Source organism: Clarias gariepinus, chromosome 14 (genome assembly GCF_024256425.1).
Source record: "Clarias gariepinus isolate MV-2021 ecotype Netherlands chromosome 14, CGAR_prim_01v2, whole genome shotgun sequence".
Lineage (NCBI taxonomy): Eukaryota > Metazoa > Chordata > Actinopteri > Siluriformes > Clariidae > Clarias > Clarias gariepinus.
Genome location: NC_071113.1, coordinates 3,323,131 through 3,344,816, shown reverse-complemented (window position 1 = coordinate 3,344,816; position 21,686 = coordinate 3,323,131). Strand labels below are relative to the sequence as shown.

At 39.1% G+C, this 21,686-nt stretch overlaps 1 protein-coding gene across 1 annotated transcript; it reads right to left on the bottom strand.

The window, feature by feature from the left end:
* Positions 1-539: 539 nt before the first annotated feature.
* Positions 540-21,134, bottom strand: med24 (mediator complex subunit 24). Its single transcript, XM_053512257.1, has 26 exons — positions 21,034-21,134; positions 20,049-20,196; positions 18,868-18,950; positions 17,621-17,659; positions 17,356-17,429; positions 16,975-17,198; positions 16,700-16,811; positions 16,479-16,629; positions 16,283-16,396; positions 16,142-16,189; positions 15,283-15,365; positions 15,091-15,177; positions 14,892-15,003; positions 13,943-14,085; positions 13,553-13,590; positions 13,333-13,415; positions 10,006-10,184; positions 7,527-7,626; positions 5,675-5,850; positions 4,090-4,354; positions 3,806-3,987; positions 2,514-2,607; positions 2,231-2,330; positions 2,039-2,119; positions 1,567-1,715; positions 540-991 (listed from the first exon to the last, which is right to left on the bottom strand). Exons 2-26 carry the CDS (start codon positions 20,185-20,187, stop codon positions 875-877), a joined length of 2,973 nt encoding a protein of 990 aa, XP_053368232.1. The 5' UTR covers positions 20,188-20,196; positions 21,034-21,134; the 3' UTR covers positions 540-874.
* Between the last annotated feature and the right edge of the window lie 552 nt (positions 21,135-21,686).

Genomic DNA, 21,686 nt, shown 5'->3' with positions numbered 1-21,686 from the left:
CAGCATTAGTGCGGGTTCAATGTTATATATTTGGTTTCACACATTTACACACACACAGACAGACACACACACACACACACACACACAGACACACACAGAGACACACACAGAGACACACACACACATGTCTTCAGTGGAAACTGTACATGAACACTGGGAAACATTATAGTATAGACAGCTTACCTCATAAAAAAATGAAAACATTTTTAAATCCTCAACTCTGATGTAGTAAAGGTTTAAAAGTCAATTTTACTCATTTCCAAACTTGACTTTTTTCTTCCTCTTTTTTTTTTTTTTTTTTTTTTTTGTAAAGCAACCTTAATTTTGATTCTTGATCATTTGGATGAAAATTATTTGATATGATAATGACAATTTTAACGGTTTATTATTTTTTTTAAGACAAACATAAAATACTTTTAAATGAATGTTTTTAAAATTTAAGTTAAACCTGATTAAATTTTTTATCACAAACTTAATAACATTGAACAACCAGAAATTTCACTTTACCAATAAAATAAATAATTCAGATGTTAAGCCGCTTAATAAATCACCTTTTATTGAGTATAAAAAAACAAGTTCTATATACAAACATTCGTTTCTTTTCTTGTCTTTTTATGGCGATGTTCGTAAGCGTCTGATGGTACACAACGACCCAAAAGTTGTGAAAATAAATGACATCACCATTCTTCAGAAGTTCCAGGCATACTTCAAAAGTGCGACAGTGGGAGTTCAACTCAGGAGGAACTGTGAAGCCACAAGTTACTGAGAGAGAAACTCATTTGAAATCTTACTGGAAATCTGACTCCATTACGGCCAACTACGATTTGTATGTTATCACACTCTGTGTGTGTGTGTGTGTGTGTGTGTGTGTGTTCTACAAAGTAGCAATAGCTTTAGCAGCTACTCTTCGGCCCAGCGGGAGCGTCAGATCTGTGATGGACAGGACGACTTTGGGTTTAGCGAGTGCGTGCAGCTTGACCAGCTCAGAAACCTGTAAAACAAACAAACACACACACACACATTGTTCTACAGTATGTTCATGAGGATTCATTCAATTCATTATTAGAGCTAGGAGTAAGCCGAGGTAACAAGAATCATATTTGTCTGAGAATTTTTTTTTTTCAGTTTAAGGTTTTTTCGAGGACCTTTGACCCCGTGTGGTTATTGTGAGGACCTCTGACATGAGAACCTTTGACACGCCCCAGTTGGTTTCTCTGACATCATATCCTTGTAAGAGCCGTCGACCGCGTGTGGTCGATGTGAGGACCTCTGGCATGCTTTCACACGGCCCTCCTGTCATTGTGTGGATTCATCCGGTTGTTTTAAAAGCCTCTTACATCATATCTGTGTAATCGAGTTTGTTCTGTCGAGTTGTGACATCGTCCTGACCTCTGACATCATCACAGCTTTGTCACTACCTTTGCACCGCCCATGGAACATACGCAACCCTGACTTTATGACTGTGAGGAAAACCGACACTTTTGTATCATTGTGAAGATCTTTGGTCCTCACAACTTGCTAAAGGGCCTAAGCATGTGTGTGTGTGTGTGTGTGTGTGTGTCTCACCATAGTGAACGGCATGAACTGCAGTATGCTCCCGCGGCTGCCCTGCTCCGAACACTCCACACACTCCTCGATGAAGCTCTGCACGAACTGTGTGTGAGGACCAGCAGTCTTCGAGCTCAAGATGGAGGAGATGAGCAGGAAGAGATTTGCTGCAGAGAGAGAAAGGAAAAGATTCGGCTCTGTGAATATGAAGGAAATCGAAATATTTTAACCAAAAAACACTTCCATCGACGGTGATTTTAATGAGAATTGCTTTAACTGCATGAAAGAAAATAATGCAAATAAAGATGAGACAACAATAAACAATAAACAAGAGGACAGAAATTGTAAAAGGCTCAACAGATATCCCAGAATTCAGGTGGAAAAATCAATGCATACAAAAGCACAAACAGAGAACATGAACACACACACACACACACACACACACACACACACACACACACACACACACACACACACACACAGTACTGACCGAGCACACGGTTGAGTGGCTCTCTCATATTGACGGTGTGCAGCTGAGAGGCGGAGAGGGAGCTGCTCATGGAGCGGTCACCTAGGGAAAGGTCAAAGGTCAAACGGCATTACAAACACCTGGATAAATACCAAAATTCCATTTTGAATTTGCGTTCTGAATATAAGTTACAACGGCTACGTATCGGCTCACCTGGACTGCTCAACACCGCCGGGTCGTCTTCGTTAGAGCTGAGCAGACGCATGAGCTTGGACGGCTGCGTGTCGTCCAGTGGGAACAGACTGCTGTAGTCCTGAGAACCATCAGATTAAAGACAAAAAAAACAACAACTGTATGAATGTGCTATAATCTCTGAAAATATGTGAAAAGCAGAGGCGCTTGACTAGATCAGATGAACTAAACGCTCTGGACGAGGTGACAAACGTCAGAGAACCAAAAAAAAATGGTGTTTTTTTTTTTAATTTTGCATCCGAACCTCGATGTCCTCTCGCTGTCTCTTGCGATGCCGAGCCAAGGCGTGGATTTTATGGTGAGACGAGTAGGAACTGAGAGCGCACCACACTGATAACCTGAAAAAACAAAAGGATGAAATAAATAAATGAATAAATAAACAGCCCTAGTCCTCTCCTCACCTGCACCGTGTGGAAACAACACAGTTCTTAAATATTAGTCACAAATAACACAAATAAACACATCATGCAGTTTTTAAATGAGGATTTTTATTATTGAGGGGAAACAAAACCCCAAACTAAATAGCCCTGTGTGAAAAAGTGTTTGCCCCCCTAAAACATAACTTGACCCTGGTTGGTCACACCCGAATTCAATTTCTCTAGCCACACCCAGCCTGATTACTGCCACACCTGTGATGTGTTCAGTTGTGTTATCTTTGACTAATATTTAAATTTGTTTGATGATTTGAAACATTAAAGTTTCAAAGTAAAGACAAACATGCGAGAAAATAATAAATCAGTAAGGGGGCAAACACTTTTTCACACCACTGTATGTTTGCGACAGACTATTGAACATGATGCACACTGACTACAACAGTTGAGTTTAAGCTCAGCACTTAATTCAGCACCAACACACCGACCAAATTCAGGTCATAACTGGCATTTGAACGACGACTTAACGCAGCCCAAAATGTCTCGCAAAGTTTTATCTAACTTCTTCGGAAAGTGAAAGTTTCATGGCAAATGTGATTACTTTGCAAGAAACGTCGAAATGAGCAGGGGAAAAATATAACTGGAACTAAATATTTTAAGGAATGAAACTGAGAAAGCAAAAAAAATAAATAGACAAATAAATAAATAAATCTGAGAAAGTAAAGAGGAAGCGTGATAGTGATAGTGAGCCGCTGCTAGGTTTCGATATCAAAACTGTTAGAAAATACCAACATTGAGCCTTTTTTTTTTTTTTTTACTTTTTTCACAGGAAACAAAAAACCCCAGATTTGAGTAATTCTGTTCCAAAAAAAAAAAAAAAACGTGTTTATCAGAAATGTTTCACAACAGTGCTTTTCAAACTAGTCTATCCTCCATTCTACTACAATAATGATGCCAAGTTCCTGTTAGTCCAATAATCTAGCTGCGATTACCACAACTGACAACATCTTAAAGGTCCAGAAATACACAAAGACGGTTGTGATGTAAACAACCGGTACAATTCAATGCTAAAACATGCCTGGGGTTTTTTTGTTTGTTTTTTCAACAAAGTGAAAAAAAATAGTTTTGAGCCAAACACAGAACCCACGTAGAGATGAGGACTCACTTGGCGAGGGCTCGGCCCGGAGGATCGGCTAAGCTGTGCCAGTGGGCGGGGTCGGTCAGCAGATTGGGCACGATGTGACCGATCAGAGTGAGCGTGATTTGCTGCAGGTCCAGACAGAAGATGCTGTAGAGGAGCTCGACCACACGGAATGCCCATTCCTTGCGCGTCTCCTTCAGGAGCTCCTGGAGTACGGGAAATACCAGAGGGTAAAATAACTCCACTGCATCAAGAGGATGTTCATTCCAAAAATGCTTCTTTTGTTTTTTCCTCTTACACACACTAACCTTGACGAGGTTGTTGGTGAACCAGAAGACTCCGCCGATGTGCAGCAGGTTCTCCAGCAGGTGTAGCGTGCGCGAATCCACCCAGCCCTTATCGAGCGCCGTGCGGAAGTTGGAGCTCAGCGCCTGGCGGATGGGTTGGCGCAGGGGCAGGAGAGCGCGGTACGGCAGAGGCTCCTGAGGCTCCACAACCGAGCGCACGCAGTGACCCGTCTGCTGGAACACATCGGCACACATGTGCTCCAGGATAGAACTCATGATCACCACGCTGCACAGAGAGAGAGAAAAAGAGAGAGAGAAAGGTAGAGAGGTAGAGATATGCATGTAAGGCAATTATTTAATATACAGATTTTATACATCATTTCTTCTGACTCTGTAAAGCTGTTTTGCGACAATGACTATTGTTCATAAATAAAGGTTAAATAAGGTTTAATGTCTATTTATTTTATATTTTACTTCACTTACATAACTTTTCTAAGTGTTTTGATTGTTTTTATATGCAGAAAACATATAGTGTTGATTATACTGTTGGAAATTGGTAATATTTTTGTGTGGCTAAAACGGATTATCTGTATTTACATTATTTCCTATGGGACAACGTGTTTCACAATACGAAATTTCCCCTAAAGAATTCAGGAATGCGTCAGGAAGGGCATCCGGCGTAAAACCTGTGCCAAGTTGTAGTGCGGACTGGGTATTCCGCTGTGGCGACTCCTTGCTGGGAGCAGCCGAAAGACCAACAACATTTGTATTAAAAAAAACAAAACAAAAAAAAACACACAATTTCAAACTCTAGCAGAAAAACTGTGAAAAAGGAGAATAAACAAACCTCACAGATTGTCTTAAACAGAGAACTGAGTTTAAGAAAGTCTTAAGTGTGTCCACAGCACAACAACTAAATTATAACACTTAGAAAAATCTTGTTTGGGGTAAAGTGACTGGTGTGCCAAACTTTTTTTCAGCAGAGCCTCTGTTTTACTGAATGATCTATGACTTTTCATAAATATGAAAGACTCATTGACACCCGTCTCAGGTAACATCAGGACTCATATTGATGGGTCACACATATACACTCACAGGGAATCAGGGATAGAAACCAAAAATAAAGCATGGTTTCTGAAATATTAATTGAAATAAATTGTTATACACAAAAAACAAAGTTACACAGTAAAAACATGTTATAGTATATTATGACTGAAATAAAGCGGCCCACATCGGAGCGCGTTTCGCACAGCGTTGCAAAGCCAGTGTTTATTTACCAAATATATATTTGTGTTTGTTGTATTTCTGGGGGATTATATGTATTTTTATTAGTAAATCTGCTCATATTGATGCTCACTTTCATCTGCCTTTTGATCAAAACCAAAAAAAAAAGAAAATGTATTTCCCCATTTAAGATTGGCAATAAACTTTTTGGAAAGAAAACCTTTTTTTGGGGTTCCTACAATATAGTTTCATTTACAAAAACATTTGCAAAGAGAAAAAAAGTGATTGGCATAGTCGACGATGCCGTCGACCCCTAAGGGTCAACCTTTACCTTAAGGTGTGTGTATGTGTGTGAAAGAGAGAAAAACAGTATAAGACACACCGCTCATTGTAAAACTGAAGTGTGTTCTCCCCATATAGAGGCGTCATGAGCTGACGAATCATGGTCTGCGGTTTCTCCCTCTCGTCCAAACCCAGCATCCGGACATGAGCCACCAGCCAGGCCACGGCGCATATGGCCATACTGCACACCTTCCCTTTAATGTTATCTGTGATCTTCTGCTCGAAGAGACAGAAAGAGAGAGAGAGAGAGAGAGAGAGAGAGAGACAGAGAGAGAGATGTTCACATGTTCTTATTCTTAAAAATCTTCTACACCAAGTCTTGGCAATACGAATACGAACATGTCCTCTTATACGCAGCACTGCTGAAGTCTGGATTCTGACCCGCGTCTGACTTTTAATTAGTTTTCCAAACCAGAAGCTCTCTACGGCTTCATATCATATAATCATATAACCTGCTTTACATAACATTAGTTAACACTTTATTTAGTAGCCTGAAGTCTGACCAACAATGGATAAAATATAAACAAGTATTTTTCGTAGATAGACATCTTGTGCTGTTCATAAAGTAAAAGCATACCATGTAAAACCATTATTTGTCATTTTTTAAGATCTTAAGATAAATCAGTACAGCTGAATGATACGTCCGATTCTGGTTACGGTGCGTCAGGAAAGTATTCACACACTTTACTTTTCCCCACATTTTGTTTTGTTACAGCCTTATTCCAAAAATATTCCATTATTCAATTATTTTCCTCAAAACTTTAATAATAATCGCCATAATGACAACATAAAAGAAGTTTGTTTGAAATCTCTGCAAATTACTAAATAATAAAAATTAAAAACAATTGCATCTACTTAAGTATTCACACCCTCAAAATTGAGCTCATGCACATCCTGTTTCCACTGAGCATCCTTGAGATGTTTCTACAACTCGATTGGAGTCCACCGGTGGTAAGTTCAGTTGACTGGACATGATTTAGAAAGACACACACCCATAAGGTCCCACAATTGACAGCACATGTTAGAGCACAAAAGTCAAAGGAATTGTCTGTAGACCTCCGAGACAGGATCGTATCAAAGGTACAGACAAATTCCTGCAGCATTGAGCGCAGTGGCATCTATCAAGAAAAGTTTGGAACCACCAGAACTCTTACTAGAACGGGCCGTCTGGCCAAAGCGAGCGATCGGGGGAGTAGGGCCTTAGTCAGGGAGGTGACCAAGAACCCGATGGTCAGTCTAAAAGAGCTCCAGTGAGAACCTTCCAGAAGAACAGCCATTTTTGCAGCACTCCACCAATCAAACCCGTCTGTTAAACACTGTGTTGACGTGTGGTCTGGATTTGTTGTTTTTAAGTCTAGTCTACACTAAGAAGGGGGGGGGGGGATTGCTGAGAATTCACCAATCAGGCCTGCATGGTAAAGAGGCCACTTCTCAGTAAAAGGCACGTGACACCCGGCCTGGAGTTTGCCAAAAGGCACCTGAAGGACTCTTAGGCCATGAAAAACAAAATTCTCAGGTCTGATGAAACAAAGGTGATGGCCTGAATGCTAAGCGTCATTTCTGGAGGAAACCAGGCAAAGCTCATCACCTGACCAAAACCATTCCTACAGTGAAGCATGGTGGTGGCAGCATCAGGCCGTGGGGATGTTTTTAGTCAGAATCAAGGGAAAGATAAATGCAGCAACGTACAGAGATATACTTGAAGAAAACCTACAACCAACCTTCCAACAGGACAATAGGGATGCTAAGCACACAGCCAAGATAACAAAGGAGTGGCTACAAGACGAGTCTGTGAATGTCACAAACAAATATGTGGGAAAAGTAAAGTGCTGTGAATACTTTCCAGATGCTGTAATTACTGTGGAATGAATAAAACAAGGATTAAGTTCAACCTGCACAGCCTCCACAGAGAGGACTCCATTCTCCCACGCGTTCAGGACCTCCAAGATGGCCGCCGGCGTGCTCAGACAGATCTCATGCCACTTCATCTGACTGAGAGAAAACGAAAAGTCATGTGATGAGTTAATAATAACGAGGCCGGATTAGAAGTGTAAGTTAAGCAGCATAAATCAACGTAATATTTTTTGCGATCTAACAAATAGATAAAGCGTTTGTATTTAACAACATTTTGTGTAATAATAGACTGCTTTTATAGGGAGTGAAAATGATACGCAAGGAGAAAGTAACAAAAAAAATTTGTGGTGGGGCAACAAAAGAATAACAAAAGTGAACAAACAATAAATTATGACGAAGTAACAAAAATGACCCAGACTAAACAATAAAAGAGGAAAAAGTAACAAAAAATGACCCAGACTAAACAATAAACGAGGCGAAAAAAATAAAAAAATGACCCAGACTAAACAATAAATGAGGAAAAAGGAACAAAAAATGACCCAGACTAAACAATAAATGAGGAAAAAGGAACAAAAAATGACCCAGACTAAACAATTAACGAGGCGAAAAGAAAAAAAAAATGACCCAGACTAAACAATAAATGAAGGGAGAGTAAACAACACATGAGGTAAAAGTAACAAAAAAATTACCCAGACTAAACAATAAACAAGGCAAAAGTGACAAAAAATGACCCAGACTAAACAATAAATGAGGGATAAGTAACAAAAAATGACCCAGACTAAACAATAAATGAGGTAAAAGTAACAAAAAATGACCCAGACTAAACAATAAATGAGGTAAAAGTAACAAAAACATTACCCAGACTAAACAATAAACAAGGCAAAAGTGACAAAAAATGACCTAGACTAAACAATAAACAAGGCAAAAGTGACAAAAAATGACCCAGACTAAACAATAAACGAGGGATAAGTAACAAAAAATGACCCAGACTAAACAATAAATGAGGGATAAGTAACAAAAAATGACCCAGACTAAACAATAAATGAGGTAAAAGTAACAAAAATGACCCAGACTAAACAATAAATGAAGTTAAAGTAACAAAAATGACCCAGACTAAACAATAAATGAGGGATAAGTAACAAAAAATGACCCAGACTAAACAATAAATGAGGTTAAAGTAACAAAAATGACCCAGACTAAACAATAAATGAGGGATAAGTAACAAAAAATGACCCAGACTGAATAAATGAACAGAAAGTAAAAAAAGGAAGAAAAGACCCAAAGAAAACAATAAATGACGAAGTAACAAAATTGACCAAACAATAAAGAAAAAGATGTATAAGTCTATCTTCAATCATCCGTTACATTGCCTCAGTAGACGATGGCCTGCGGTTGATATTTTCCAACAATTTAAGTGCGAGACATACACTGATCAACTGTACACTAAAACAACTCGTCCAGTAAACCATGTGTTGATGTGTGGTCTGGATTTGTTGTTTTCAAGTCTAGTCTACAATAAGAAAAGGGGGGTTGTGCTGAGAATTCAAGGTGCATAAAATGTGGTTTGATATCCTCTAATCTGTGACCAAACCCACACATGCATGCCGAAGCAGTTGCTACCAAATATCTTACTTCCCCCCCCCGACCTTGTCACCAAGCAAACCTCCTGAAAGCTGCAACTGTGAAACACTGCTGAGTCATGTAACATACGCTCTGTCGTTTCTAAGAAGACGAAACGCTTACAGTCAGAGGATGATGCAAAATTAATACGAGACAGAACAAAACTAAACACCAGCAATTTTGACAACTGATCCATCAGCATGCAGCATTAGCTGACGTTTGCTTCCATTCCACATTATTCATAATAATTCACACTATTTTTCTTGAAAGAAAAAAATTATTTAACAAGTATTGCAATGTGCAAACAGAAATACATGTTGTTAAGCATTTCTAACCTCAACAGTTTAACCTTTTCCAGAAGTTTAAAAAGAAACTGAAAATAATGCAAACGTTTTCTGTACAGGGGCGCAGGGGGGCCTGGGGCCTGTCCATGGGGACTCGGGGCACGAGGTGGGGTGACAATCCATGGCAGGGCACAAACACACACACAGAGACACACTAACTCACGCACTACGGGCTATTAGGAAAAAAACAATCAGCCTAATCTTTATGTCTTTGGAGGAAACCAGACTACCCGGAGTAAACCCACCAATCAGCAATCAGGAGGAGAACACACAGACACACACACGCAGACCTGAGGAGAGAATCAAACTCTCGATCCTGAAAGTGCGAGACCACAGTGCTAACCACTGTGCCACCTAAAACTGAGCGCATCTTCAACTTCACATCTGTACGATAAAAATCTGCATGTCTAAGACTTCACGGTCATCAACGCATCGCTACACTTGGACTATAAACCTGTAATAAAAAATAAAAAAAATTACATACATTAACGTAAAAAAATATATATTAATTTTCTGACTTTTTCGCTTTATTTTTCCAGGAGCCTGAACTTACACCAGCTTCATCTCTGAGGACGTGTTCAGTAACGCTACCAGGTTTTCCACTTTGCCCGGTTCGGGCCTGAAGCAGGGGTGGTCTGGGTTCAGGATCTTTCCCTCCTCCGGCATGCACATCTGCAACCAGGTCTCGAAAAACGGCGTCTCACCCGATTGACTCGGCTCGGACAGGATGACCTGGAGAAGAACGAGGGATTAAAACTAAACCAAAACCAATATCGTAATTAGTTACATTAAATCCCTGCGGTTACAGGATAGGTGAAAACTAACTAGGCAATATTTAATAGCTGTAGAACCTGTAGTATCGTTGGAGTCATGTTAAAAGAGCACAATTTAAATAGACGACAGTAACATGGATTTCATATTTCCCGCGTCGATAGTGCAGGGGCAACCCTGTACCACCAGGGGCAAAGTAAACAAAGATGGCCAACCGCTTGACTGTTCAGAAGCGAGCTAATATCGCAGCACGCTATAAAGTATAAAAGGCCTTTGTTCTTGTGCTAAACTAAACAATAAATGGTGGGAAAGTGACAAAAATGACACAAACTAAACAATAAAAAAGATCGAGAAATCAACATGCAACACTACGAGGAAGAAAGACTCAACTATAAATAATCACGCACAAAAATATAATTTGAGTGACATGTTCCTGATGCAAAAAAAAGTAAATTATAATTTTTTTTTTTTTCAAAAATAGTTTTAAGTGTGTTTTGAGTAAGAGTACAATTACTTTAAAATTAAGATTTTTTTAAGCACTGTAGAAAGAAAAAAAAACCCTGCCATCTATCTACGCACTGATTTATCCAGCATCAACCGAGGTGCTGATGATGGAGGGGGGAAAAAACGCAAACGCGGAATAAAAGGTTTCTACATGATGTTATCTGTTCAGATGGTGTAAAGATTAGATGTGTTATTTCAAAGGGGAGGTGAGAAAAAGTTCAAACAGCTAGTCATCTAAAGAATCTCTTCTTTAGATCAGTTCAAAGATCTTTTCTCTAAAATTTCACTTTCTGCCTGACTCGTCTTCACTTTTCCTTTTTTTCTTAAGCAAGTATAAGGTTCAACGTCAAAGTCATCATGTCACTCCACGTTTAAAACTGCTGTATGGTCAGATTCACAATCAGAGTTTATTCGCTGAAGGAAACACCGCTTTAACGGAAGTGGATTTCGCACTTCTATAAATTCTTCCTTAAAACCGCTTCTTTTTGTTTAGTTCATCGTTTGTGGAAAAATTATTTCCGTCTGTGGGGACAGCAGCAACAGAGAAGCAGCGTTAGAAACTGTGTGTGTGTGTGTGTGTGTTGTGCTGTAAGTCTGATAAAACAAGATTACTTTTACATTTTTTATTGTTTTAAATTTTTTATAAAGAATGATATTCTGTACTTTTTATCTGTTCGCTGTCACATTTAATGTACTGGAACTTTTTATCTAGAAAACATTTGTTCCTGCTCTCATTTACTTTTTAGAAATTATTACCACTCACTAGCGTCTCTCGCTCATGAAAGCACAACACACACACACACACACACACACACCATTGCAAGTAAGCCAGACGAAATACCCAAGTTGTCTAGATTAACAGAGTGTGTCCAGGACATAAAAGATTGGATGACCAATAACTTCCTTTTACTAAACTCAGATAAGACAGAGATATTACTCATCGGCCCAAAAACCAGCACACAACAGCTTTCCTGCGTTTAGAAGGATGTACTGTTACTACTAGCTCAACAGTAAAAGACCTGGGCGTAATATTAGACAGTAACTTGTCCTTTGAAAATCATATTTCCAATATCACAAAAACAGCCTTTTTCCATCTTAGAAATATTGTCAAACTTAGGAGTATCCTATCCGTATCTGATGCAGAAAAGCTAGTTCATGCATTCATGACCTCCAGACTGGACTATTGTAATGCATTACTAGGTGGTTGTCCTGCATCCTCAATAAACAAGCTTCAGTTAGTCCAAAATGCAGCCGCCAGGGTTCTCACTAGATCCAGAAAATATGATCATATAACACCTATATTATCATCCCTGCACTGTCTACCTGTTCAGTTTAGAATTAATTACAAAATAGTACTACTTACATACAAGGCTTTAAATGGTTTAGCTCCCACATACCTAACCAGTCTTCTGATACGCTATAATCCGCCACGCTCCTTAAAATCACAAAACTCTGGATTACTTGTAATTCCCAGAATTTCTAAATCTACATAAGGGGGCAGGGCATTTTCATATTTAGCTCCAAAGCTTTGGAATAGCCTTCCAGACAGTGTTCGGGGCTCAGACACAGTTTCCCAGTTTAAAAGTAGGCTCAAGACGCATCTCTTTAATCTGGCATACGCGTAACTCATCCCATAACCTCATACTCCAGTACACCTATCCTGAATGGCAACTACGCTAATTCTCTCCATCTTTTCTGTATTTTTCTACCCATCCCGAGGCATCTGGAGATTGTACCAGCTTCAGTAGACAAAGGCCAACCCTGTGAGGATCCTGAGGCATCCAGAGAAGGACCTGCTCCAGCTGGATTCTGCTTCATGATGGTTGGAGCTACACATCCTGCTCCTGTGCTCCCAGTGATCCAGACCCCATCTGCCCTCTGCACCTACTGACTCCCTGTGCTGAACTGGACTTCATGTTAATCTTCACAACTTCTGTTATATTGAACTTTCACCTACACAACACACATGATGTTATATCATCTCTATCTGTTATCACCCAGATGAGGATGAGTTCCCTGTTGAGTCTGGTTTCTCTCAAGGTTTCTTCCTATTACCATCTCAGGGAGTTTTTCCTTGCCCCTGTCGCCGTCACCCTTGGCTTGCTCATCAGAGACATTTCATTCATTCATCTCGTTATTATCATCTAGACACATTTTTCTCACACATACACAATTTTATTTATTTATTTATTTTTAATTGAAAAAATGTCTTTAATTTTTGTAAAGCTGCTTTGAGACAATGACCATTGTTAAAAGCACTATATAAATAAAATTAAATTGATTTAAGCCGTTTAATTTCCTCACTACAGTACTGAGTTCTAAATCAATCGCAATTCAACGTAACAATCAGTATACTGAGTGTTTGTTGTTGTTTTTTTTTTTTACTTTCTTTCAGACACATTCTTCCAAACACATGAGGTCACTACTTGACCAAAAGGTTTATTTTGAGTGGAATATTTTTTTTCTGCTGATGTTTTTTTTTTCACCCACAACCTGGCCACAAACACGTGAGAATTCAGCAGGCTCAGACTAATACTTATAGGTATGCATCATGGGATTGTGTGTGTGTGTGTGTGTGTGTGTGTGTGTGTGTGTGTACACTGACCTCAGAGCCATATGTCTGGACCACATGACACAGCATGAGGAAGGAGATGTCAAAAAGCAGCGCTCGCACTGAAGCGGATTTAGCTGAAAGGAGAAAAGCACATGCAGATGACACACACACACACGACGGTGACGATTCACTTTTATGAGGAGAAGAGAAAGAGAGAGAGAGAGAGAGAGAGAGAGAGAGAGAGAGAGAGAAAGGCTCGGCGAGCACTCACATCCTTCACCGCTGATGTGCTTCGGAAACTCGTTTAACCTGTAGAGAGGAAAATAAATAAATAAATAAATAACAGCAGATTAATATGGATCCGATGACATATTTATGATCTAATCTAAAATTCTAACCAAGTTATCTGTCTTTTAGTACTTATTTGCCATCAATCTATCAATCAGTACTTCCTGCTATATTAAAATCAATTAATTCCAGTACTGAATCAGAATCAATTAATTTCAAGGTCCCATTTAATGATAATTAAATTCCATCACTAGATTATCAGTATTCCAGTCAGAAACAAAGTTTCAATCCGGTGCCACATTTTAGACCAATGTACTGAATGATAGCCAGAGTAACTGACTAAAGTACTCAAGTACCAAAGTACTGATCTCACTTGATGAACTTGCGAGCGAAGGATTTGAGTTTCCCCGTTGCCGCCGCGGCAGCCAGCAACAAGTCCAAACTCTTTCCTGAGAGCATGTGACCCAAAACTCCCAGCAAGCCCTCGGGGGACTTGGAATGATCAGCATCTACAGTCTACACACACACACACACACACACACACACAGAAGGATGTGACTTCTCTCAAGTGTTTCGAGCTGAATCTAGAATTATTAGCACCCACTGATGGAAAGGAGAAAATATTTCATAAAACAAATATGACACAAATGATTCACTCGATCAGATGATCTGCTCCCCTTTCCTTTTCCACCCCCCCCCCCCCTCCCCAATCAATGATTGATTTCTCATCAGTATTCAGTACTGAACTTTAACTGAGAAGTCTTAAGTACTGAATTCTTACTATTTAGACTTAGGTGCTGAATTTTATTCAACAATCAGTACTGGTACTGAATTCTAATCATTTAGACATAGGTACTGAATTCCTGAATATTGATTAACCTATCGGTTATTTGGTACTGAATTCTAATTATTAAGAATTGGGTGCTGATTTCTTATCAATCAGTATTTGGTACAGAATTTTAACCATCATTATTGAACTTAAACCAATAATGTTTTTGTACTGAACACTAAATAATGAGTCCTTGATACTTAATTTTAATAGTTAAGCCTTTGTTACTGAATTCTAACCAAATGGTGTTCCAATTTTAACCATTTAGTGCCCGGTACTGAATTGTAACAAATCAGTTTTTTGGATTTCCTGAATTTTTTAAATCCAGCCAGTCTTTAGTTCTGACTGACATTTCTGTCTCCGATGTTATAATCCGCTCAATTAATCTCAACAACACTGAAATTATACCCAATTGCTTCATTAAATATCGGAATAAGTTGATCACACAATACAAAGATCTGTCCAAGTTCTAAGTTCATGTTGCTTAACATACCTTCAGTATGTTGGTGACGGTCGGCTCGGCGCGGAGGATGAGGCCCGGGTTCGGCTGGATGTTTGCGTTCTCAGCCGTTTTCAGCTTCGGTGCGTATTCCCTGTCGTCAGCCCTGGAATAATTGGACGGTTTTAATATAGGAGTGGAAAAATATACAGAGAGAGAAAGTATTGAGTGATAAGCTGGTGCTGCCACAAACCGTTTAGCGGTGAGGCCGGCCATGTTGGATTCGGACAGCAAGGAGAGTTTATGGCACTCCTGGAGCAGCAGACTCAAGCAATCGCAGCTACACACACACACACACACACACACATTACAAGATGCTGAAACACGTCTTGAAACCAACATGAAAAAAACGTTACACGTTTCAACGGTGGAAATTTTCTCCTACTTGCATCTCTGGTCAGCTTTGTCCAGCAGTGGTGTGAGCTTCAAGAGAAACTCAAACGCCATGTTCACTTCCTCAGTGAAGTCCTGAGATATTACACACACAAACACAGACGGTCATGTGCGCACGTAGGTGTGTGTGTGTGTGTGTGTGTGTGTGTGTGTGTGTGTGTGTGTGCGTGTGCGTACATCCTCGTGCAATTTCATCATCAAAATCTCCCTTAGCATCGTGATTTATGAAAGAACACATAAGGTTTCCATTACAATCAGAACAAATCATTGACATATATTACATATTACGGTGATGTTTTCTGGGACTTTATGGAAGGAGTCTCCAGTGTCAGTGCTTCGGATCAGAGTTAAGAGAAGGGAAGAAGAAAAGAAAGGACAGCCCTGAGAGAACCGCTGTTTACGGCTACTATAACATCAGCAAGGACAGGGACAGCATTAAATCTAATGAGAAATAAATATATATTAGGGTTTTTGACTATCATTGCCTTTGTGGAGCCTTTTAAATAAACAAACAACTAAACAAATAGATTAATTAAATAATAAAGATTTTTTCCAGTTCACGCTGTGTTTTTTTATGAATATTCTCCTTATTTATTGTGTGAGTTTGTATGTATTGTACAGTCCAAATCAATCTCTTAACTTCAAAGTCACCTTTTATTTATTTATAATAATTAAGAGAGAAATTAAGAGAGCTGTTCTGCGAAGCTTTGCCTCTGACCGTCTCAAGGCGTACGGGAAACAGTTCCTGCATCTACGGACTGCTAGTTAAAAAATGTCTTTCCTAAAGTAGGCTGCTGCCAAGCGTTGACTGGAGAATTGGGAAAAAAAAAAAAACGAGGTGTCACTCATACCTTCTCGCCCTGAGGGTACTTCTTTAACCTGACCAGAACCTGAGGAATCTGTGAACAGCAGGACCAGATCGCATCATCAGAACCATATCGCTTCATCATAACCATATCTAGGCAAGTTGCAAAAGAGAGTGAGAGAGAGACCTTGAGAAAGGTGAAGGCGGTCCACTTGAGTTCCTCCGTGCCTTCTGGAGACTCGATGAGCCCGGTAAAGCAAGCTTTCCAGATCTCCAGGACGAACAGCGGTGCTGGAATACGCTGGACCAGAAAAATCCAGGTGTAGGTAAACCTATGAGGTCTGAGAACCCGAGAAACGGAGGGAGATGAAGCCGAGTCCTACCTGTATCCTCTTGATCATCATGAGCTGCTCGACCAGCGGCTGCATCTCCCCCGTGAGGTTCATGGTCCCCTCCAGCATGATGAAAGCGTGGACCGACGGGAAGGCGGTCTGGACTGGCGGCTCACACTGGACGCTCAGCATCTGAGGAACACTGAATCCATCGGGGACGTTCAGTCACAGGAACCTGGTTTAGTCGCGACACGCTAGGTTTAAACTCTCACCTTTTGACCAGCATCACACACTCCTCCAGCTTGTTCTTCAACGTCTGATCGGTCACGCTGCCCAGATTCTCCGCGAGTCTTATTAACGCTTGCTCCATGTTGTTCCAGGAAGCTGCAGAAACCGGATCAGCTAGCATTAAAATGAGCATCTTAGCATCTACTGCACTGTTACTAGGTCCAAAAAAATCTGGTATTTATATGTAGCATTTTATTTATTTGTAAAGTTTATATGCATTTCTGACTCGGGTTTTCTCCTAGTTAGAATAAACACACACCCTGTTCCTCTAATCGGGCGATGTGCATCAGGGCTCGATTCTTGGCCCGCTGCAAAAGGTTCTCCAGGCGCTCCTGGCAAGCTCGGAGACTGGTGTCGCTCGGCAGTGTGACGCTAGGTTCTTTAAGCTTCTCGCAGTACCAAGCACAGCCCTGAAGGAGCCAGACGACCGACCCGAGCAACGCCCGGCACAGAGCAATACACTCCTCCGCTTTACCGTGGCAGCTACCGGCGGAAAACACACACACAAATACAATTATTTATCAGGGCTTATAGAAAATTAACGTTTCTAAATTTTATGCATTTAACATTAATGAAAGGTTTCCTCAAATTAAAAACAATGGAGGCGATGCACGAAGTCCAGCTTGAACCGCGTTCTTACCTGAGACGGTTAGAGAACATGTCCATGATCTCCAAGAGAGACTTGACGCAGAGTTCTCGCGAGAAATCATCAAACTGGAGATGAAAACAAGACATCGTTCTTGTGGTGCTATAACAGTTTATTTTATTTGTTTTGTATTTATATACTGAAACAAAATATTTATAGGAATATTAATGCACATGTTAAAAATATTTATAATACAATTATAAATAATACTTTTTCATGTAAACTAATTAAAACACAGAAGTGTAGAATAATCTCTGACCTTACTGACGGCACTGAGCACGCTGGAGTAGGACACCATCTGCAGGAGGAGAACGTAAACAACGCGTAAACATTTTTTATTTATAAACTCTCTTTCTAAAATTCATTATTATATAAATAGAATAAAAACGAAAAATAGAACTTCAATGCCAAGTTCTATTTTAAAGCATTAAAATAATTAAAATAAGGCAAACTGATTATGGAAACAATATTCACTTTATTTAATATTCTCCTTATTGTTTTGGACCTTTGGTTTACTCTACTTCCAAAAGTATACACTAAATCATAGATTTAATCACTTAACCTTTGTTTTTTTAACATGACCGTTTTTTGGTAAAGGTCCTACGTGCTTCATATCTGTACGACGTCCCAAAAAGACGCAATATTGTTAAAAACAATTACAAGTATTAAGTATTTTAAAACAAGTACAAGTATTTTTACAAGTATTTTATAAGCAGAGAAAAAAAGGTTAAAAAATAAACATTTAAAAGCAGGAAAATATCTCAGTCTTGTATTGTTATTTCAGGGCAAAAACAAGCGTCCCTTAAAAAAAAATAAAACTACATTTTAAAAAGACAATGATCGCCACCTGCTGGTTGCGGCAAAAATGCCTGAGTACTGAGCAAAAGTCTTAGGAAAAAGTATGTCTTCAAAACAAACAAACAAAATATCTATAAAGCTAATAGTAAACAGTAATTATTGAAACAAAGTCAGTATTTGGTGCGAGGACGCTTTAGTCTCGGGTACGATTTGTTTTAGAAGGAAATTCGCTCCCAAGTTTTATTCATCATCCTGCTGAACCACACACGGGTCTTCTTAGGACTTTAACTGCTTTTTTGTCTGAACGCATGTTTTAATTTGATGGTGGAATAAATAGCCTTTTTCACTGCCTCAATTATAAAGTCATTAAAATAAATAAATAAAAAACATTTTCCGGTAAAGTTTGTACTAAAAAACAATGGGTGCTTAAAATTTTGGCCAAATACTATACATCTCTCTTTTTATAATAATGTCTTTTATTTGTTTCTTTAATGGTGAACTTTTGTGCTACAGGAAAATAATCAAGTTTTATTTTGTTTTTATTTTATTATACAGTATATTTATCTAGCTTTACAATGAAAAACAAAATCCCAAATGTAGTTTTTAACCCTGTAATTAAAAATATTTCTTTCATAACAAACACCGCCCCTTTTCATGTTCCCTCATTGCTTGCACTTTTTTTTTTAAGCACCTGAGGCGTTTACCGACCTGGGAACTGATGGCATACTTCAGGTAGGAGAGGATGAGCGGGTTCGGAGACGGTCCAATCATCGCCTGCTCCAGCAAAGCTTCTGGGCGGGGATAAAGAAGTCACATGACGAGAATTAGGACGACAAAGATCTACAGTCAGAAGTGAACATCGTACTGTTCATTTTTTTTTTAATGACGACATACAGCAGGGGTCTGTTCATCGTACGTCGCTTGACACATCCCAGATGAACTGACACATCTAAGATGAGATCATCGTGTGGCTAATTACGATGTGGCTAAGTTGGTTCTTTGAGCACACCTGTTGTTGATGATTAGTATAGCTGGATTGAGTTGTCTAGGATTATTGCACGTTTGTACGTTGGTTTAAAAGGCGATATGCATTGATAGTAGAAACACTGATCACAAGCCCTTTGATTGGTTGATGAAATGGCAAAATAGCGGCAAAATTTTTTCTCACGAGAGCAAGAGCTTTAATTTGAGGGTTATGGAGAATTGCAAACTTTAATAATAATATATGAGACAATAAAACAAGCAATATGAAAATAAAATATGTTGTATATGAAAAAATATAAATATCAATATTTAAGTATACTTATATATTGTTTATGTTATAATAAAATTAGTTTCGTCTAATTTTTCATCATAAAAAATATTTATTTTTATTATATACAAATGTTTATTTGCATATTCATGACAAAGCCCTGAAAAATAAATGTGTTACAAAATTGAAATGAATTTGTATTAATGGTCTTGACGGCTGTCTCGTGCCTAGGGTTTATTATAATAGTAATATCCGATTTAATAATAATAAACCTATGAATTTATGTTAACATAATATTTGATAGTGATTATGTGGGGGGGGGCAATCCGTCGGAGTCGTAGTCTCCGAGTTCCCCGAGAATCCGTCGAAGTCGTCGGAGGCCCTACATAGTGCGCCATGTCCACAGTAGGTCAGGGTTTGAGATTCAGCTACAGGAAGGAAGCGTCTCAGTGATTATCATATGTAGGGCCTCCGACGACTTCCACCCTGCTCTCACTGCTTCTTAGCCTCTTGCTGTACCTGGTGACTAAACTCAGCACAGGTACTTATGCACAGTACACATCAGCGCAACACGTTTCCGACCCGAGCCTCGTCCCGTCGCGTCACGTCACATCGTGTGGTGTTTCCTCTCACACACCTGCGAGATTGGGATAATCCCACGTCGTTCCTTTGGGGCAGTTCTTCTTGATGTTGATGGCCCACTGATAGTCGCTCCAGCGCTCCTTCCACGCCTGCAGGATGGCTTGCTTCAGGTTCACCATCTTCAGCTGGCGCATAAAGAAAACCTGAAGAAAAGGAAAAAAAAACTGAGTGAAATCACAGACACTGAACTAAGACCAAAGCGCCGCTGCATTGCTGTCTACAGGAAGTCGACCAGCATTGTGGGTGATGTAGGAAACCGTTCACTGAAGCGCAAACAGAGAAATAAAATCTATAATATTATAAATTTAAACTTTATTCAACATACACAGTATGAAATGCAAAGAAACAGTTAAACGACTGTCTGTGACCTAAAAAGACAGATTTTTCTACAAGAATGAACTTCACTAGACAGGACAAAATGTAAAACATTTAATGTTTAAATAGATAAATATGAATAAGACATAACAGATAATTAATCACATATAGAAAACTTTTGTATAATAACAATAACAATTAATAAAAACATCTAGAATAATGAATTAACAAGCCATTTTTAGTACTGTACACTCCTAACCCATATGGTCAAATAAGATTAGTGGATTTCTTCATAATAAATCTACAATATAATCATTACAAGTTATTTGTTTGTTTGTTTTTTACAGTTTATTTACAGTGTGTAAAGTTAAACACTATTTCTGAGATGTATTTATCTGCTATCAAGGCATCCATGCTTTTTTAATTAGTATTAGTATTAATATTACTTCTGATTTCTTCCATTTTAACCGGATATAACGAGCTGGAACTCGATTAAACATCATTAAACGCATTATTATTACTATTATTATTATTATTGTTGTTGTTGTTGTTGTTACCTCTCTAACGCGCTAACAGAAACACATTTCAAATACATTTCAACTGCATCTTAATTACATTAGCCTTATACACCTAACTTTAATAAACATTATATAACACATATTTACCTGCTCGTGTATTTAATCCTAAATTAAGAATACGTCTGTCGGCAAGCTTTTTAATTCATTAATTCAAGCATTACAGTTTTCTTCACCCGTATTCGAACAAAGCCCGCCTTCCCTGACATGATTGAGTCTCATTTTCTAAAAACTACCCAATAGTGTTGAAGTATGAGCTGATGTACAGGATTATTAGCCAATCCTGGCGCAGAAGGCGGTCTTTCTTGGAACATCCGGTAGAAATAAGGACGCCACAGAATCTAGTTCCGGCGGGCGCCATTTTGAAAGTAATATCGTGGCATTTGATTGGTCAGGACGTGCACTGCTGCGCGCGGGATCAGTATGCGTGAATGTTATTGGTCAGCTTAGTATTCGCGCTTGTTGATTGGTTTATGGTGTGTGTGTGTGTGTGTGTGTGTGTGTGAGAAGATCGGGAGGCTCGAGCCAAACTGTGGCCGCTGTTTCAGGACGCCAGGAGTAATAAGGGGAAGAGAGCATTTCTGAGGGAAGTTTAGGCTCTGATTGACAACCTTAGAGTGGACCCGAAGTGAACAAATTTAATTTTTATTTGTCACATACACAGTACGTGACAAAGGGATATGTAGTGAAATGCTTATTCGACCGCCTGTGACCTTAAAACTTTTTTAAACAATTGAAAAGAA